General features: G+C 38.2%; 1 protein-coding gene across 2 annotated transcripts in view; it reads right to left on the bottom strand.

The window, feature by feature from the left end:
- Positions 1-19,606, bottom strand: part of LOC121478899 (collagen alpha-4(VI) chain-like) — a 122,800-nt gene that overhangs the window by 60,960 nt on the left and 42,234 nt on the right. For both annotated transcript variants that reach the window (XM_041734359.1, XM_041734358.1), the window contains exons 11-19: positions 18,432-18,577; positions 18,183-18,275; positions 16,346-16,399; positions 9,277-9,348; positions 8,190-8,216; positions 6,476-6,520; positions 4,542-4,595; positions 2,480-2,542; positions 2,067-2,132 (exon numbers count right to left, since the gene is read on the bottom strand). In XM_041734359.1, the coding sequence (XP_041590293.1) occupies positions 2,067-2,132; positions 2,480-2,542; positions 4,542-4,595; positions 6,476-6,520; positions 8,190-8,216; positions 9,277-9,348; positions 16,346-16,399; positions 18,183-18,275; positions 18,432-18,577 (620 nt within the window). The remainder of the gene's footprint in view (positions 1-2,066; positions 2,133-2,479; positions 2,543-4,541; positions 4,596-6,475; positions 6,521-8,189; positions 8,217-9,276; positions 9,349-16,345; positions 16,400-18,182; positions 18,276-18,431; positions 18,578-19,606) is intronic.

The raw sequence follows: 19,606 nt of genomic DNA, 5'->3' as shown, positions 1-19,606 counted from the left end.
ACAAATGTTGGAGAGGATGCGGAGAAAAGGGAACCCTCTTACACTGCTGGTGGGAATGTGAACTGGTGCAGCCACTCTGGAAAACTGTGTGGAGGTTCCTCAAAGAGTTAAAAATAGACCTGCCCTACGACCCAGCAATTGCACTGTTGGGGATTTACCCCAAAGATTCAGATGCAATGAAACGTCGGGACACCTGCACCCCGATGTTTCTATCAGCAATGGCCACAATAGCCAAACTGTGGAAGGAGCCTCGGTGTCCATCGAAAGATGAATGGATAAAGAAGATGTGGTTTATGTATACAATGGAATATTACTCAGCAATTAGAAACGACAAATACCCACCATTTGCTTCAACGTGGATGGAACTGGAGGGTATTATGCTGAGTGAAATAAGTCAATCGGAGAAGGACAAACAGTGTATGTTCTCATTCATTTGGGGAATATGAATAATAGTGAAAGGGAATATAAAGGAAGGGAAAAGAAATGTTGGGAAATATCAGGAAGGGAGACAGAACATAAAGACTCCTAACTCGGGGAAACGAACTAGGGGTGGTGGAAGGGGAGGAGGGCGGGTGTTGGAGGGGAATGGGTGACGGGCACTGAGGTGGACACTTGACGGGATGAGCACTGGGTGTTTTTCTGTATGTTGGTAAATTAAACACCAATAAAAAAAAAAAAAAAAAAACCATGAGGAAACCATGGAAACAAAGCTCAACTCATACACTTTCCTCCCATGACAACCACTAACTCATGGAAACTTTGAAATGGTTTCTCTAACCTTCCCACCTTGCAGATGAAGAAACCAAAGCCCAAATGAGTTAAGGGGTGCTGCCCTGCTGTTCTCTTAGCTCAACCCCATAACTGATTGAGCGGCTGTTTACAGGCCTTTCTGATCTCAATTCATCCAAGAGAACCTTCTCAATGGAGTTCATCCAAAATAACTGTAATCAAAAACAGGATGAGAAATTCTTGCAGTAAGGATGATGGTTTTCTTGCATAGCTACACAAAAATGATCCTGTTACAAACTGGATTCTGCTCAGGACTTGGACATATATAAAATGAATGGAACAAGCCACAATCCAGGAAGAGAATTAACATCCTAAATTTTTGTCAAAGGAGGCAAATTGGAGTTCAAAGCAAAAAGAAGTTGCTTTATAGTTGTAAACATTTTGTTGTGCAGACCTTGTTCCTGGAAATTGAGAATGATGAGATATGAGGACTGAGGCACTGGGTTACTTTAGTCATATTTCAGTCATGCATTTTAATGACTAGGACATTTAAAAAAATCTAAATATGACTTCCAACCAGTTAGTAGCATCTGCAAAGTTAACAGATCTTTTACCTTTGGTGATGCCTTCTGTCATGACATTTTCAGTCTTCCAGACTAGACAAGGATCTTATCTTTAAAAATGGCTAGTAGTTGGGGCACCTGGGTGGCTCAGTGGTTGAATGTCTGCCTTCGACTCAGGGCATGATCTTGGGGTCCTGGGATTTAGTCCCGCATCAGGGTCTCCGTGGGGAGCCTCCTTTTCCCTCTGCCTGTCTCTGCCTCTGTGCGTGTGTGTGTGTGTGTGTGTGTGTGTGTGTGTGTGTATGATGAATAAATAAATAAATCTTTTAAAAAATGGCTAGTACTAAATTCACATCAATCAACATTGGCTGTGGTAGAAAGCGAGTCAGCGGTGCAGTGGCCTGATCAGCTTTTAAATCAAGACATCATTATGAAATTGGAGAATTTTTAAACTGAAAAGATTTTAGCATCACTGAGCCTGATGCTTTCATTTTGAAGATAAAGAAACCAAGGACAAAAGAGATAAAGTAATGCATATTCCTAGTGTGGGAAATGAGTTTTTTTCCAGAAGAAAAAAACCACGAGACAAGGATTTGAGGATGAGGATATAAGTAGAGATTAGCATTCAGAGGTCTTGTCTCCATTGGCAGTGGAGTCCCACAGCTTTACTCTCTGGTTTTCTATTTGATGCAACCAAAATGCTCAAGCCTTCTTCACCAGCTAACATCTTTCCCAAATGTATCAGCATCCCCAAACGAACAGAGATCATCTTACCTGGTGTCCACGCCTTCCTTTTTCTCCCTTAGGGCCTTGAATGTAACTATCTGCTCCAGGATTCCCCTAAGAAAAGAAAAGTTTGCTTACCTCAAGTAGATGGGAAAGATGGGAAGAGAAATTACAGGAAGTATTTAAAAAAAAAAAAAAGGCACCAACCAAGGAGGACCTTTTCTAATTGTCTGGGCCTGCTCAGAAATCCTAAATACCCAATGCAATTAAAGTTGCAAACTCTTTAAGAACCCAAATGTTCTATAAAATGGGTTTTCTCACAAATCTCTTATTTGTTGCAAGGCTAAGATAGGTGGAACAGATACCTCATTAATGAATAATTAACTGCCATCCTTGTGTCAAAGCAAACTGTTTATAAGTCCCTGGGTTAAAGCAGCTGCAATCCTTCAACCAGCACTCACAGGGTCTCCCCTTAACCCAGGCTCTCCGCGCTCTCCAGGCCATCCAGGCGGTCCAGGCAAGCCCTTAAATCACAGAGAAAAAAAAAGTGTCACTTTAAAAGATCATCTATTGCCTAAAGGAAAGAAAACATTAAGAGGCAAAATGAGAATCACATTAGAAGAGCAATTTAGTACTTGAACTTTAAGGCATTTGCTGCCAAATAGGTGAGGCTGAGATGCAGAAAAGAGCATATTGAAAATCTGTGATAGATGTGGCCTTTTGTGTGCATTACCTCACTGAACCCTCATAACTCAGGAATTACATATTGCATGCAAGAAACCTAAGGCTCAGGGAAGTTGGACCCAGTTCTCCCTGCCACCAAATCCCTGATCTTTCTACTTTTCCCTGATACTCCTACACAGAAACACACATCAGAAGAAGGCTTTCCCTACCACAGACATGGGCAGCACTGGTACAGCAAGATCTCATGAAAAAGAGCAAAAGAGAGAAAAATACTTCTGGAGTTCCTACTATAGAAAGAGAACCAGCAAGGTGATGCAACTTGCCATAAGACTATGGCATGATTAGCAAATTGCCTCTTTTAAAACCTGCTATTAATGGTACCCCCTCTGTGAAGTAGTTCCTACAGAACCATAGAGTTGGAGAAAGTTCCCAGAAACTACCCCAGAAACCTTCCTCAAATTGTATTATTTGCCTGTTTCTAGAGGGTATATGCCACACTCTGAGCATGATGAAGTGGGACCCATCTCTGGGATCTGGTTCTCAGATACACAGGGAATGGAATGTTCTCTAGGCTCAAAAAAAAAAAAAAGCCACTTTTTATTGTTACTGATAACTCCTGCTTAACCTCTTTCCTGGCCTGATATAATGATAAAAGGTAAGTTAGTTAATTCTAAATTCCAACTCGCTATCCAATTTACTACCAGGCAAATTTCTTATTGGGCCATTATGGAGATTAAATGGAATACAGAGGCTAGCATTTGGTTCTTATTATGACATGCCCAACTTCTAAGTGTTTTACTAGATAGATTCTACAGGTAGGAAGTCCTTAACATGTGTTTATTGAATTTAACTAAATTCGATGGAAACAGGTCTCTCCAGTCTTGAAAAAAGTGTGGTGTTCCTCCACCTTCTCCAAAATCTAGTCCCCAAATTGCGGCTTATCAATTAAACCTCCCTCAATAAATAGCCATTTCTTATGACTCTTTGTTTTATCTGATCAGGAAACCAATCCACATATTGGGGTAAAAGCTTTGCTCTAATTCCATAAGGGGCAAAAAAACATAACCCCACCCTTTATCTAATCCAGTCAATCAACAGAAACTGATGATATTGGTTCTGAGATGGATCCTCTGGCTGGATTCCATACTTACTTAGTAATGTCTGCCATGGGCATGGGAAAGGAGAGCTGTAGTACATACACCATACACCTTCCTTCCCTTACATAGAAATATAATTACCAGCACAAGGCAATGAATAATCCCTGTCAAGCAGGTAGTACAAATAATGTATGTGGGAAGGATATAGAGAAGGGAGAGAGCACTACAGACTCATACAATCAAGGAGGGCATCCTGAGGAGGAAAGAGTGAAGCTGGAAATTGGGCAGAAGGTGATGGAGGCAGGGAAAAGTTGCTCAAGGATGGGGTACCTAGCACAAGCTAAGACACAGAGAGGGGCATGCACAAGGAATCCTCAAGGCACAGTGAGTAGTACAGTCTGACTGAGAAACACAGTTATGGACTGAGAATAATGAAGGATGTGGCTGAGAAACCTATGGTATTAGAATGAATCATTGGTGACAGGGAGCCTTGCAAAGCCCATGAGGTAGGGCATGGCGATTATAGCTCCAAAGGCTAAGGAAGCCAGTTTACATCACTCATTTCACTAGCTGCACAGAAGGGTCTTAACTAAAAAGATTGCAAATAGCTAATATTTATTGCCCTTTAACTCCCAATCTAGAACTTAAACCACCAGAGGATTCTTTCCCAGAACTTAAAAATAGACTGTCAAGGTCAGTTTGTGCAATAGGAATATGAGAGAAAAATATCCTCACACTTTACCCGATTTCCCCTGTTTCCTTTTTCTCCAGATGACCCTGGGGCTCCACGATTACCCTAGAAAAAGAAAAATATTTAAAGAAGCTTTGTGTATCAAGTCACACCAGAAACTTTTTTCACATAGTTTCACATTCCAGCCAAGAGCTTTACTATTCGACTTGTATGTGACAGATTAGATGCCTGAACAATCTTTTTTTGACAAACAATATAAAATTCCAGATAACAAAGTTTAAAATACTCCATAAATGTTCATGAGCTGATAAAGAACAAGAGAAATCCTTAGAGCTCAGAGTAAAGAGAAAGCAGAAATCCAGAGAAGTAACAGCCATTGGCTCTCCTCAGGACTTCTGATCACTCTGTGACTGCAGTGTGAAAATCCAAAAGCTCATCATTTATTTTAAAGGGATCTCAGGATGAAGTGCCACCAAGTATGTGACATAGGCAAATAATCTCAATGCAGGCATTAGTGACTTCTCACAGATGAAATTTATTTAAAAATGAGTTTAAGTTAAAAGTCACCATATATGTGAGGGAGATGCCATGAGGGAAAAGCCAGTAGGAGTAACAGGCAACAAAATCAGACTTGTACTGCCTACAACTATTGGAATTATCATATGCAGAATATAAAATAAGTATATTTCATATATTTAAATAGTTTTAAAAATGAGTAAAATAATAAGCAACTGTCAAAAAAGAGACCAAGCAGAATTGAGAAAGAATCAAATAGAACTTCTTAAAGTGAAAATCAGAATAATCGAAATGAAAAATTGGCAGGTTAAATGGTATATTAAACAAAAGTGACATAAGGATTAGTGAACTTGAAACTGAAGGAAGTACTCCAAATGCAGCAGAGAAAGACAAACAAAAATATGAAAGAGAAGTTAAAAGACATTGAGGATAGCATAAGGTCTCATAAATTTCTAATTAGACTTCCATAAAGAGATATTAAAGAAAATAGGAAGGATAAACATTTCAAAACGAGAATTAGCTAAGGAGTTTCCAAAACTGACAGAAGGCACAAATGCTCAAATCCAAAAGCCTAACAAGCCCCAAGCAGGATAAATAAAAAGAAACCCACACCTGGACACATCATATTGAAACTGCAGAACACTAGAAAGAAATGGAAACTTTTAAAGCATCATATATTTTGTTAAGATTGCTGACAAAGTAACAATGAGTTTGATGGATAACTTCTTAGCAGCAATAATGAGAGGCAGAAGATAACTGAAGCCAGAAGACTACAAAATTCCATTTTCTAAGTGCTGAAAGAAAATCATTATTTCCCCGGGAACTATTTTTCAAGAGAAAATGGTAAAATAGATTTTCAGAGAAACAAAAACCAAGAGTGTTTATAACCTTCATTAAAGTAAATTCTAAAAGTTGTACCTGAGGCAAAAGAAACAGGATCTTTCATGTTCTTTTGAAGGCATCAACAAATATGAGGGTAAAGCTGGATAAGCAATGACTAAGTAAAATGATAACTGTAACAGTATCTTATTGATAGCAAAAACATATGGGAATAAAATACTGAACAATAACATGTGATTATGGGAGGTTGTCAATTGGAGCTAAGTTTCTATGGTCCTCAGGATGCCTGGGTGGCTCAGCGGTTGAGCATCTGCCTTTGGCCCAGGGTATAATCCTGGAGTCTCGGGATCAAGTCCCACATCAGGCTCCCTGCATAGAGCCTGCTTCTCTCTCTGCCTATGTCTCTGCCTCTCTCTCTTCATGTCTCTCATGAATAAACAAATAAAATCTTTTAAAAAAAATAAGTTTCTAGGGTCCTTATATTCTGAGGGTAAGGGTAAATAACAGATTAACTTTAGATACTGTTGAGTATGCATGCTAACATTTCTAGACCATATCATGGAAAGTATAGAGAGCATAAATGCCAAGCTTGTAGAGGGAGAAGCATAGAAAGGAGAAACTTTCTATACCTGTTCCCCAACCAAGCCATCAACACCTTCATCACCAGGGCTTCCCTGTGGAGCAAAGGAGGATGAAAACGTTAGAGAAAAGAGGACCAGGTGTATGTGCTTATTGCTTTGATATTAATTTCCTTGCTAATATTTGCCTTAGTTGGAAGAAAAATCTAGACCTTCTGAAATGACATTTATATACTGCATTCATATGTTAAGAAACAATGATCATGTTCATTCCCAAAATAGTCACTAGCATTTTACACTGTTTTTTCCTGACAGTTTTAGGCTCCAAAGAAAAGAAAAAAGAAATTCAAATTTCAAATAGATAGACTTCTTTTTCAACTATTGCACTGGGAACAGGTTGTAGCTCTTCCACAAGACTGAATGAGACATTTCCCACTGATTGTCTGCATGCTATAGATGGTCCTTTTGTCATTGGCTTTTTTAAATTTAATTTTAAATTAATTTTTTTAATTTGTCATTGGCAAATATGTCTGAATTAATTTGCATAATGGAAACTCAGAAGATCTCAGATTAAGGAGGACTTACATGGGAGTTTATCCACATGTATGTACTTGGGGAAAGTTAATGATAAGAAAACTTAACAGAAAACCTGAAGCTAACTGGATAAGAGTAAAAACTGGCAGCTGCAGAGTGACATCTCATCAACTATTCCATCCTTTTCAACTCATGGGCCCTTCATTTTGCCAACTATCTCAGAATGACAGTTAACATATTTATTATAGGGGTGCCTGGGTGCTCAGTTGGTTAAGGGTCTGCCTTCAGCTCAGGTCATGATCCCCCGCCAAGGGTCCTACCCCACGTCGAGCTCCCTGATCAGCTGGGAGTCTACTTCTCCCTCTGCCTCTCCCCCTGCTCATCCTCCCCGCCCCCCTCTCTCTCCTTCTTGCTCTCTCTCAAATAAATAAAAATAAAAATCTTTTTAAAAATCATATTTATTATAAAACGTCTTTTGAAGGAGAAAAAAAGTCCAGAGTTTCTCAAGCCAAATAAAATGCATATTACATGTGTGGTATAGTTGATTTACTCCTACTATCTGTACAAGGAAATCAAGTTTCAGGCACTTTTTTTTAACCCAAAAGACAGCTGAGTTAGTGCATGAAAATAAGCACACCAAACTCCTGGACTAAAATTATGTGATATATTTACCACAGGCCAATATATATAAGGGTGAATCAGTGGTACCAGGAGACATGAGTAAAGAAGCTCTATCAGCCCTTGTCTATCTTGTTCATCACTTTGTAGCCACTCCCATGGATAATGTGGGGAACAGAGTGGGTGCTTATGAAAATATTTTTTGAGTGCATGAATGAACGAATGGGTACTTTGCTTCTGGATCCAAATGTAGAGTCATTCCCTTATTGTGCCAGCTGCTTTCATACCTTATCCCAGCATCCATCTCCCAGTTGATACTCACCTTGACCAGACCCTGCCTACGACACCTTGGATCCAGGATCAACTCTTTCAGAGCCTCATGTGATAAATATGGTGGTGCGGTTATTATAGATAATTGTAAATTTTCATATATATCCCTGCTTTTAACCATTCATTAGCATGGCAGTAGGGCTAGTAATATCATCTGACAAAAAGTTTTTGTCAAAAAGTTTTAAATCTCACTTCGCTGAAGCAAAGGAAAAGCAAGTGGACTCAGTACTATTCCCAAAAGAAATTGCTCTCCAGTTTAAGAGGAGAAAGGAAGGTCACCTACCTTCTCTCCTGAAAATCCTCTTGTTCCCTAAAGATAGGAAGAAATAAGAAGAATTGAGTTTGAATCAGATTTTTAAAACTTTGTTTCACTTAGGACATGATATATTCCTGAATTTCAAGAAAATGCAATTAGGAAACCAAAATGAAGATTTCTTCTCCAGTGACTATAATGGACATCACAGCACTCTGATTACTACCACTCCCCTTTGCCTGTGACTTGAAGAAATTCATATCAGTAATTCCTCACATAGTAGGGGCAAGCAGGAAGTGGCAATGACCTGCCACTTATTAAGAGAATAATCATATTTTTTCCAAAAAAAGTGAGAATACAATGTTTAAGCAGCATGAGAAGGCTTTCAGGAACAATAGGACAAATTAACTGAAAAAGTGACTTGTTAGAATGTACAGTATATGATCACTACAGTCAGAAAAACTCTCTATAGGGGTCGGAAATTGTAGAGAAAATCTTCTGGCTTTATTAAAGGAGATTCTCTAATCCTGGATTGTTAAGAGGCACTTATGGAAGCCACTGAAAAAGGGGCCCCACCCATTATTTCTTTAGACTTTAAAATTTCAGTATTCTCAAATCCCCTTCCAACTGCCAGCACTAGGACTTTGCCAGAGGGCTTTTTCTGGTACTGGAGCCTGTCCATATGCAATGCAGGTCAGAAGTGCTGGAGAATTAATATCCACTGGGAGCAGCTTACAAATAATGCCTGATAGGATGTGGTGTATAAATATCCCAGCTCTCTCCCTCCTTGGGTGGGACAACATTGGGGTACATGTTCAACACTGGCTCATACAGTTCCTCAGCGGGATTAGGCTCCATCTACCCACAGTAGTAATCTAATTGATATCATAACCTTTATAGGCCACCTTCCTTCCTTAACTTATCTCTCATCTTGCTAGTATTTACTGAGATCCCCTCCAATAAGTATTTGCATTTATTCCTTTTCTCGGGCTCTATTTCTGGGAACCCCTCAGTCTGAGAAAGAGCTAAGACACTATGTTGAAGTCAGATTTTCCTCAAACTCAAGGAACAAAACAGGGACAGGGAAAGAACTCCACAGCTGGAGGTCTACACTCACCTTAGGTCCTCTCACACCTGGGCATCCTTCCTCACCTCGGGGTCCAGGAAGGCCTTGGGGGCCTCTTTCTCCCTATGGAATAAAGACATACATGGAAACAGTCAAGCAACTATCTCCATCATCACCCAACCGATTCAAACCAGCAATAATGAATGACTAAAATATGACATTGTCCTTACAATTACTTCTATAACCTCAAAGACTTGATAAGATCACCTACAAGATGATCAGAATGGGGATCCCTGGGTGGCGCAGTGGTTTGGCGCCTGCCTTTGGCCCAGGGCACGATCCTGGAGACCCGGGATCGAATCCCACGTCACGCTCCCGGTGCATGGAGCCTGCTTCTCTCTCTGCCTGTGTCTCTGCCTCTCTCTCTCTCTGACTATCATAAACAAATAAAAAAAAAAAATGAAAGGACCCAGGTTCAAGTCTTAGTTCTGCCTCCAACTTGCCTTGTGAACTTGGATAAGCACATGACTCTATGAACTACAATTTCCTCCATTTATAAAATGTGGATCTTGGTAATATTGATGCTAACCATTCAATACAAATGCATGAGAATCTGTACTGAAAGTACTTCATGAGCGCCTGAGTGGCGCCAATCAGTTAAGTGTCTGACTCTTGGTTTTGGCTCAGGTCATGATCTCAGGGTCATGAGATCAAGTCCTGTGTCAGGCTCTGTGCTCAGTGTGGGAATCTGCTTAGAATTCTTTCCTTCTTCCTCTGCCCTTCCCCTACTCATGCGCACACATTTCTCTCTCCCTCTCTCTCTCAAATAAATTCTTTAAAAAAGAAAGAAATGAAGTACTTCCTTTCTTCCCTACTTGTAGGTGATCTACAAGTCATACAGATTGAACAAATGAGGTGCTTTATACTTAAACAGCAAGAGATAATGAGAAAAGCACAGGTTCTGGCATCAAACTGACAGGGGTTTGGGCACATCTCCAACCTTCTGTCTTTGACCTTATAAGACCTCTGAGTTTTGAATTCCACATTTATAAAATGAAAGTATTAGCACATATCAGTATGACTGTCATGAAGATGAAATGTCATAATGTGTACAAAATGCTGAATGCAAAGCCTCACACAGCAGATGCCAAGTAAATGTCTATTTTCCCCCTTCTTTCTTGTCTATCTGCATTTTTAAGCCCAATGTGTGGTGTTTGAGTTTCATCTGAAATTTTAATTTTAATATATCTCCTTACCATATTGTACTATACAGTGTTATCAATCATGAATAATTGTTGCCTTCATTAGGAAGTAGTTGCTATATACAAAATAAATGTCCCTAACAAAGGTACACAAAGGGAAAATTCTTAGTTTATTTTTAATCAAACAAAACACTCTTAGGATGGTTATTATCAAAAACAAAAAGAAAAAGAAACAAGTGTTGATGAGGATGTGAAGAAATTGGAATCTTTATGCTCTTTTGGTGAGAATGTCAGAGTTCAGCTGATGTGGAAAACATACTGTAGATTCCCCCCCCCCAAAAAAAAAAACTAAAAATAGAATTACCATATAACCTATCAATTCCACTTCTGGGCATATACCTCAAAGAATTGGAAACTGAGTCTTGAAGAGACATTTCCATACACATATTCATGGCAGCATTATTCACGACAGCCATAAGGTGGAGGCACCCAAGTGTCCATTAACAGATAAATTGATAAAGAAAAAGTGTCCTATACTTACAATAGAATACTATTCAGCCTCAAAAAGGAAGGAGATTCTAATATGCTACAATATGGATGAATCTTAAGGATACTATGCTAAATGAAATAAGCTAAAAATAAAATACTGCATGATCCTACTTAATAAGGACCTAGGGTAGTCAAATTCATAGAGACAGCAAGTAGAATGGTGGTTGGCAGAGGCTGGGGTGAGGGGGTCATTGGGAGTTAGTATTTAATGGAGATGGGGTTCCAATTTTGCAAGACAAAAAGCATTCTGGAGATGGATGGTGGTGGTGGTTGCACAGCAATAGGAGTGTACTTAACACCACTGACGTATATACTCTTGAAAATGGTTAAGACGGTAAGTTTTATTTTATATGTATTTTGCCACAACTAAAAATTTAAAAGAAAATTGTGAAGAAAAAGAAAAAAAAACTTCTTCTTATGACTTCTATTCCCAGTTTCTAAAGTTTCAGTTGCTATACATACATAGTATGAGTTTTCCCAAAATTACTCCTTGGAAAAAAGGTTATTCTTAAACTTGAGTTTTCACAAAGATTCTCATATTTCAGAGTACTCTCTCCATTGCTTAACTTTGAACAGCATAGTGTTGACACTCAGTGAATGTTAATATGAGATTATTTATGGATCCTTACAGATGTCACTGACCAGATCAGTTAAAAAAAGAGAAAAAAAAAGGAGGTAAAGGAATATAACAGAGGTAATTTATTTGTCATATTTGACAGTGATACCTTACAATTTCAAATGTTAGATGCTATGCAAATAAGATTTTTAAAAATCACTTTTAAAAGTAATAGAATTCATGAATACACTGTGAAGACCATAAAAAATATTCTCACAAGAAAAATGAGGTAATGAGTTTTTGAAGCTAAAGATTAATTTTTAATGACAGACTTAAAAAGTGGTTTATCTTAGAGATGCCTGGGTGGCTCTATTAGTTAAGCATCTGACTCTTGATTTCGGCTCAGGTCATGATCTCGGGGTTCTGAGCTGAGCATGGAGCCTTCTTAAGATTCTCTCTCTCCCTCTCCCTTTACCCTTCTTCCTGCGCTCTCTCTCTCTCTCTCTCTCTCTCTCTCTCACATCCACAAAAGTGGCTTATCTTAAACAACTTAGACAGAAGTAAACACAATATATTCTATAAAACCAGGTAAGGTGTCTCCAAAACAGAGGCTCCAGTAATGCTGGGAAAACTGATATAGAAATTCCATGGGAAGAATTTTTTATAAAATTATTTGATACTATATGAGAAGAGAAAAAAGAATTTCTTGGTATATAATTTTACATAATGAAAGACTCTAAAATGTTTGTGTGTAACTAAATTAAGTAGTATAAGTAGGCAACCCTCAAAGTTTATATATTCTAATCGGGGAAAAACATTTTTTAGGATGTTCTCATGAGAAAACGGAAATCATCTTATAATTGGTATATATGTCAAATTGTTTTTGAAGATGCAATTTGGGCCTACTGTGTTTTTCATTCATATACTAAGCTCCATCCATTTAAAAATTGGTCTCCCATTTGTTCACAGTAGTGGCTTAAAGCTATCAATTATAGCCATGATTTATGAAAAGAATAACATGATCAAAAGTTGTTCAAACCCAGGCAGCCCCGGTGGCTCAGTGATTTAGCACCGCCTTCGGCCCAGGGTGTGATCCTGGAGACCTGGGATCGAGTCCCACATCAGGCTCCCTGCGCAGAGCCTGCTTCTCCCTCTGCCTGTGTCTCTGCTTCTCTCTCCTCTCTGTGTATTCTCATGAATAAATAAATAAAATCTTTAAAAAAAAAAGTTGTTCAAATCCTACGCTGGTTCAAGTTATTTTTGAGAAATGAGAATAATAATAATAATATTCTTATTTTGTAGATGAAATGAAGAACTATATATAAAATGTTTAGCCACACATCTGACATATATGAAGTTCTCAACTAATGTTAACTAGTTTTGTTACTACTGGAGTTACATAACTATTTGGGGGGAAACTAGATAACCTGACTAATTTGATACATAAGGTTTTGATATGTAACCAATACGTATTTAAACTACCATCTCATACTAGATACATTTTGAAAATATATAGAATTCATGAGTCTGACAGATTGTCTTTCCCAAAGATGGCCACAACAAAATCTCAATGCTCCTCTGGATATGACCTTGCCACTCACCCATGGAGAGGAAGGTTCTAATCCCCACCCTGCCTGCCTTGAATCTGGTCTGGAGCTAGTGACTTATGTGTACACAATAGAATGTGGCAGACATGTGACTTCTGAGGCTCCCTCAGAAGGCTTGAGCTTCAGTTTTGGTCTCCTGGAATGCTCCCTCTCAGGATGGACCCTCCCTGGTGGGTGCTCCCTCTCCGACCCAGCTGCCATCCCCGTCTCTGGACTACCATGGCCCATCCTCTGCTATCCCAACCAAGCTCCAGGAAGGAAGTCCTTCCTGAAAGGAAGGACTGAGAAAGGAAGTCATCTCTGCAGAGGGTCCTCCAGCCACCTCATCAGCCCTTAGGAACCTAGCAGAGAGCCACCTGCAGCATTTCCCTTTTTAGCTTCCCCACCCCAGAGTCCGTGGATGTGATAAGTGATTGTTGTTTTACACCACCAAGGTTTTCCCTGGGGTGGGGGGTGGTTGGGGAAAGAGGAGTAATAGATAACAGGAACAATAAATTAGCTCTTTGTCATTATATACTTTCAATTTGAACCTACAAATTATAGCCCCAGTCTGAAGCCTGCCATCTGCAGAGAGATAGATGTCTCAGCCATTGAGTAGACCAATCTGACCTGCCTTGGGGGGACACAACATGAAAAGTCATTCAGAGGACAACATATTTTGAAGTCACCTTCTCTTATGAGAAGTGCAGTAAAAAGAAAATAACACCTGCTAGAGTCATACACACACCATATGGCTATTGTGCACTTGCAATGTGTCTAGTCCAAACTGAGATTGCTGTAGGTGTAAGATACACACAGGATATCAAAGACAGTATAATTTAAAAAGATACCATCAATTTTTATACTATTTACATGTTGAAATAACTATATTTTAGTACACTTGGTTAAATAAAATATATTAAGATTAATTTCACCTAGTTCTTTTTATTGTCTTTAACATGCCTACTATGAAATTTTAAATTACATAAAATAATATATATCACTCACATTATATTCCTAGCTCTGTCCTAGACAGTCTTTATAAACCATTTTGGTTTTAGGATGTTAAGACAGCAGAGAAGTACAAAACTCTTATTGTAGCAGACAAGGGCTTGTTTATCATATTTGTCTGAAATCTATCCCAATAAGTTGGTTGGACCCTCCATTATTTTCTTAGATTTTGCCAGGCTCATTGAACCACAGGGCAAGTAGACAAAAAATAAAATAAAATAAATAAAATAAAATAAAATAAAATAAAATAAAATAAAATAAAATAAAATAAAATAACACTTAAAGGATATTTTAAAACATCAGAAAAATGGAAAGAATATTTTCACCATACCAGAACAAAATAGCAAAACTCCACAGCCCACATTTCCGAATGTATCTCTGACATCTAAGACTATAATTACTGAAGCAAAATAAAAAGAGAAAAGAGGAACGATTCTCCCGCAAATATAATCAAAGAAATGAATTGGTTTATATAGGTCCCAACAGCTGCATTTCTTTTTCTAATTTCTGCTGATTTTCCAAGTTCCACCCAGCCTACATATCCAGAACAGTAAAACAATGCACAACTCTACGGGGGCAACGAGAACATTAATGCTTGGATATCTCAGGAGTTTGAAAATTGTGGTCCTCCAAGGACCCCTCAGGTCCCCAAGACCCTTTGGCAGGGGGTGCTCAGAAAATTAAAACTACTTTCCCAATTATATGAAGATCCTATTATCTTTTCTTACTCCTATTCTCTCCCAAGTGTACGGCAGAGTTTTTAAGAAACTATAAAGCAAGTGACAACACAAGAAACTGAACACAGAAGCAGACATATGAATCCAGCTGTCTTCTAATAAGCCAGATATTAAAAACACATAAAACAATTCCACTCTTCTGACTCATCTATTTCATTTTAGAAAATATATTTTTCATAAAGGAATATGTCATTTTTAAAAAGATCTTATTTATTTATTCATGAAAGACATAGAGAGAGATGCAGAAACATAGGCAGAGGGAGAAGTAGGCATCTGCAGGAAGCCTGATACAGGATCTGATCCCAGGAGCTGATCACCAATGGAACTGAACGCAGATGCTTAACCACTGAGCCACCCAGGTGCCCCAGGAATATGTCATTTATAAAAAGGGCTTGTTCTTGTTATTTGGGAGTAAGATGAATAACTAATTTAAAATTCTTTCCATTTTGGGGTTCCTGGGTAGCTCAGTTGGTGGAATGCCTGACTCTTGATTTTGGCTCAGGTCATGATCTCAGAGTCATGAGATATAGCATGGTGTTAAGCTCTGCACTGGGCATGGAGCCTGCTTGGGATTCTCTCTCTCTCCCTCTGCCCCTCTCTCCCCACCCATGCTGTCTCTCTCTCAATCTCTATCAAAAGTAAAATTCAATTAAATAAAATTCTTTCTGTTTTAATTTCTAACACAGAAAATATCAATAGAAAGTGTATCAGCAGAAGCTCTTCAAGGTCTTCAATAATAGAGAGTGTAAAGGTATCCTGAGACCAAAAGTTTGAGAACCAGAGGTGTATGCATATCAACTTTAAAATAGACACTTGTGGCAAAGTGGTTTTCCACAATTTAAAATTAATTAAAAACTATGGCATTTAAAAATCCTTTTGATATTATATGATGTAATAAAGATGGGGCCTGCCACATTCCAGCCCCTTAGCTAACAATTTTCTCTATAATATACATTTTTCTCCATAGCTAATCATATGATGGCTAACTTTCCTGTGCTCAGGGATATACGCAAACTTTCAGTGGGTAACTGTAGCTCTATCACCTTTCTGGCTGCTCAGGAAGGAATCTGAGTGATCTTGTTACAAGAATGGCCTTGGTTCTCTTCAATTTATCTTGTTAAATTACTTATAAGCATAGCTACCTCGTTAGTAGTAACAAATTACCTATAATTCAGCTCACAATTAACGATTACTATTATATACATAGTCATTAGACACAGACCACATTTCAGTTATCTCAGATTCAGATTAAAATGATCATCCTTTATAATTAAACACCTTTTAGAGACTACCTTTCCAAAATTTATCCACCTAACATTTGTTACAATAAACAGTTATTTTCATATAGATGTTTTAAGTCAATTTTAAATGGCATAGATGAGAAAAATTTTCAGGACCAAAGTACAGTTAAGTATTTCTAATATTTGACCCACTTTACCATATTCCTTTAAAGAAAAAAAAATAAGAGTCAGTACTTACATGTCCACCTTCTTCACCAGGATAACCAGGAAATCCATCAGTACCCTTCTCTCCCTGAGAAAAAAAGAGATAACTTGGATTCTAAATTCTTTTCTCAAATCTACATGGAATAAAAACTGTTATTGATATCTCACCAGTATGAGATAAAGCCCCAAATTGAGCTCTGTGCTCAGTTAAGCTTGAGATTCCCTTTCTCTCTCTCCTTCTCTGTCCCTCCCCACCCATGTTCTTGCTCTCTAATAATAATAATAATAATTTTAAAATAAAAAAATTTACTAATAGATACCTTTGTCTCACTGAGTTGACATTTTATTGAGAATTGACTAAATGTTGAACATAATGTGTAGGGATGTGTAGAAGGAAATATTTTTGGCCTGTCTTAAAGTAAAAACTTAAATACCTGTTTGTCTTAATAGTTGGCATGTCAGCCTATTTTTATTTTTCTAAAATACCATCTTAAGCCATTCTAATCTGAAAATCCAAACCAAAATGTGTTTCTAGTTAAATGTTTAAAGTACACCGTTCTTCCTAATGTGGCCTTTGGCCTTGTTTTTTTTTTTTTTTAAACATCAGTAAGCAAGGTGTTACCGTCCATGCTACTTATGAGAAATGGTTGTTTATTTCTGTATGACTCAGCTGTTTAGTCTCTTCCAATCTCTCTCTCTCTCTCTCTCTCTCTTTCTCTTTCTATTTCTTCTTAGATAACTAAACACACAAAGCATTTCCTCTCAGGGAAGTTTGGCTTGCCATTTATAGCCAGATGTGTTTATTTAATTTAAAAATGGTCAATAAGATATGGGAGCCATATTCTCTCTGGGATCAACAAAGACACGAACATCAATACAATCAACCACTGAATTCTTGCAGACAGAAAGAGCAGAGAAGTCAATTATTCAAAACATTCCCATCTTTGGCCTTTGAGGCAGAATCCTTGAGTTAAAAAACAACATGTCAAGAGGTTCCCAAGCTTGATTTCCTGATTCTCCAGTCATTTAAGAACAATGCAAGGGGGGAAATCCAGTGCTCAGGCATAACTACAATTTTTCTCAAAAAGTCATATACTTTATACTGTTCTAAATCAAGACTGATCTGCAAAGTCAGTAAGAGCTCATTCCAACAACATCGCAGAAAACCTTACAAAGAGAGAATGTAAAAAGATGAGCAAAGCCAATGGGCTTGATTCAACCATATATGAGGATTTGTGGTAATCCCACCATCATAAAGGGTGTGAAGGGTATTCTTCATGTCCCTGGATAACTGAGGATGATTTTTAATGAGATTTATTCTTCCTTAAAAGTGGGACAAAAAGGATAATTTTTCTATTGCTTCACCATGGAGTTAGCAGAGAGATGCAACCAATGAACCAGAGATGCACCAATGAACCAATGATTATATCTTTCCTCAGACTTTAACGCTATAGAAGAGAATGTCAGCTCAGAGGGGAAAAGGCACTGACCACTATAAAGAAAGAAGATGTTGCACAGTGAACATTTTATAGACAAGTGAAAATTTTTGTGCAGTAGTAGAGTCTGTGAAATTGTCAAATAAATGTAAGGAGACAGCATAATATAATGGAAAGAATGTGAGCTTTGGAGTCAGGTAGACATGAGGGCTTAAATCCCAAAATGCTTCTTCATACCTGTATGACTCTGGGAAAGCAACGTTCCCTCTCTAAGCCTCTATTGACCACCTGTAAGATAGCATTTGCCTCAAAGGTTTGTTAAGAGGGTAGAATTAGCAAAGGTGTGTTAAAGACAGAACATGGGGCTTCGTTTGTAGTGGGTGCTGAAAGGCCCTATCTCTCCCCGCCCCCCATCTGCATCCAACAAATTCTCACCTTGTTCCCAGGGTTCCCGCCATCACCCTGGTACCCATCTTCTCCAAAACACTTCATATATATATTGCAGCATCTTCTTTCCACAATTGTGTCCTGAAAAAGAGAATTCAGGTAATATGGAGTTTTTTTCATCTGTATTAACCTATGTCACATTACACATTGAAGAGACAAAATTCCCCCTGGGTTTTTTAAATCATTAGAATGAATTGACCTAGTGAAGGATGGTGTTAAAAAGAAAAAAATACTTACAAGTTGCTTCAGTAAAATGTTTGGGAGTGATTTCAGTGTGATGCTCAGAGGTTGATTATATATGAATCCTCTGCCAAATTCTAGTTCCTGGAGCTCTTCTAATTTATGCACACCTTCCAGGCCAACAAAGAGGAGCCCAGACAATCCTTCAAAATACCAGCAGGTAGGAGATTTACTTGCATGTCTTTTGACTGGTTTTTGTTCTGGCCCTAGATATTCATGCATCATTTCACTCTTCCTATATCCTTCACCTGTCTTGTCTCAAACTGCATTTCTGACCAATGAAATGTGAGCAGAAATAACATGTGTCACTCCCTGTGAGAAATTTTCAGAGCAGTGCATAATTTGCCCCATTTCCTGTCTCCTGCCACAGGAATAGACCCTCTTTCAGCCTGGGTCCTTGAGTGATGAGAATGAGACAAAAATGAATGGGTCATAAGGCATAATATAAATATATTCTTGCTAGTTTAAGCCACTGGGATTTGAAGGTTGTTTATTATTGCAGCATGAGCCCATCCTACTGATGAAGGCACTAAAAAGTCATCTGGATTTGCCCATATAAACAGAAAACAAAATGGCAAGGACACTTTTCAAATTGGCTAGAAATCACTATTCATAGAATTTAAGGACAAATATTGCCGTTAATATTTTGAAGAGTAAATTCACACACACATACATGCACACATCAGTTTTTTGCTATTATAAACAAGCTATTTAACAATCTTGTGGTTACAAGTTGTTTACGTATTCTTAATTATCCCTTAAAATAAATTTTTAGAAATGGAATGCTGATCTAGCACGTAAGCAAAGTTTGCTATCTTTGGTCAAATATTTCAAATTCCCTTCCAGAAAATTTGCAACATTTTAAATTTCCTATGTGGTAAATCCAGTTTGGAGCAAGTTATCACAGCAAATATTCCAGCACACCATTAACCAACAGAAAGCATCATCTCAAGAGAAATATACTTAACATACTCTACAGAGAAGGGAGAAGGGTACAGGGAGCTTGAGTTGCTGGTTGTTCATCATGAGTTTACTTTAGAGCTTTTATATGACACAAAATGGGAACAGAAGAGCAATCGTGCCCAACTGTACAGGTGGTACTGCCCAGGCACACCCAGCTGAGGGAGCTGGTAGGCCCTGACATCCACCCAGCACTCTACTTATCAAGCCAG

The sequence above is a fragment of the Vulpes lagopus genome, chromosome 19 (genome assembly GCF_018345385.1).
Source record: "Vulpes lagopus strain Blue_001 chromosome 19, ASM1834538v1, whole genome shotgun sequence".
NCBI classification, from domain to species: Eukaryota; Metazoa; Chordata; class Mammalia; order Carnivora; family Canidae; genus Vulpes; species Vulpes lagopus.
This window is presented reverse-complemented; position numbering and strand designations above follow the sequence as displayed.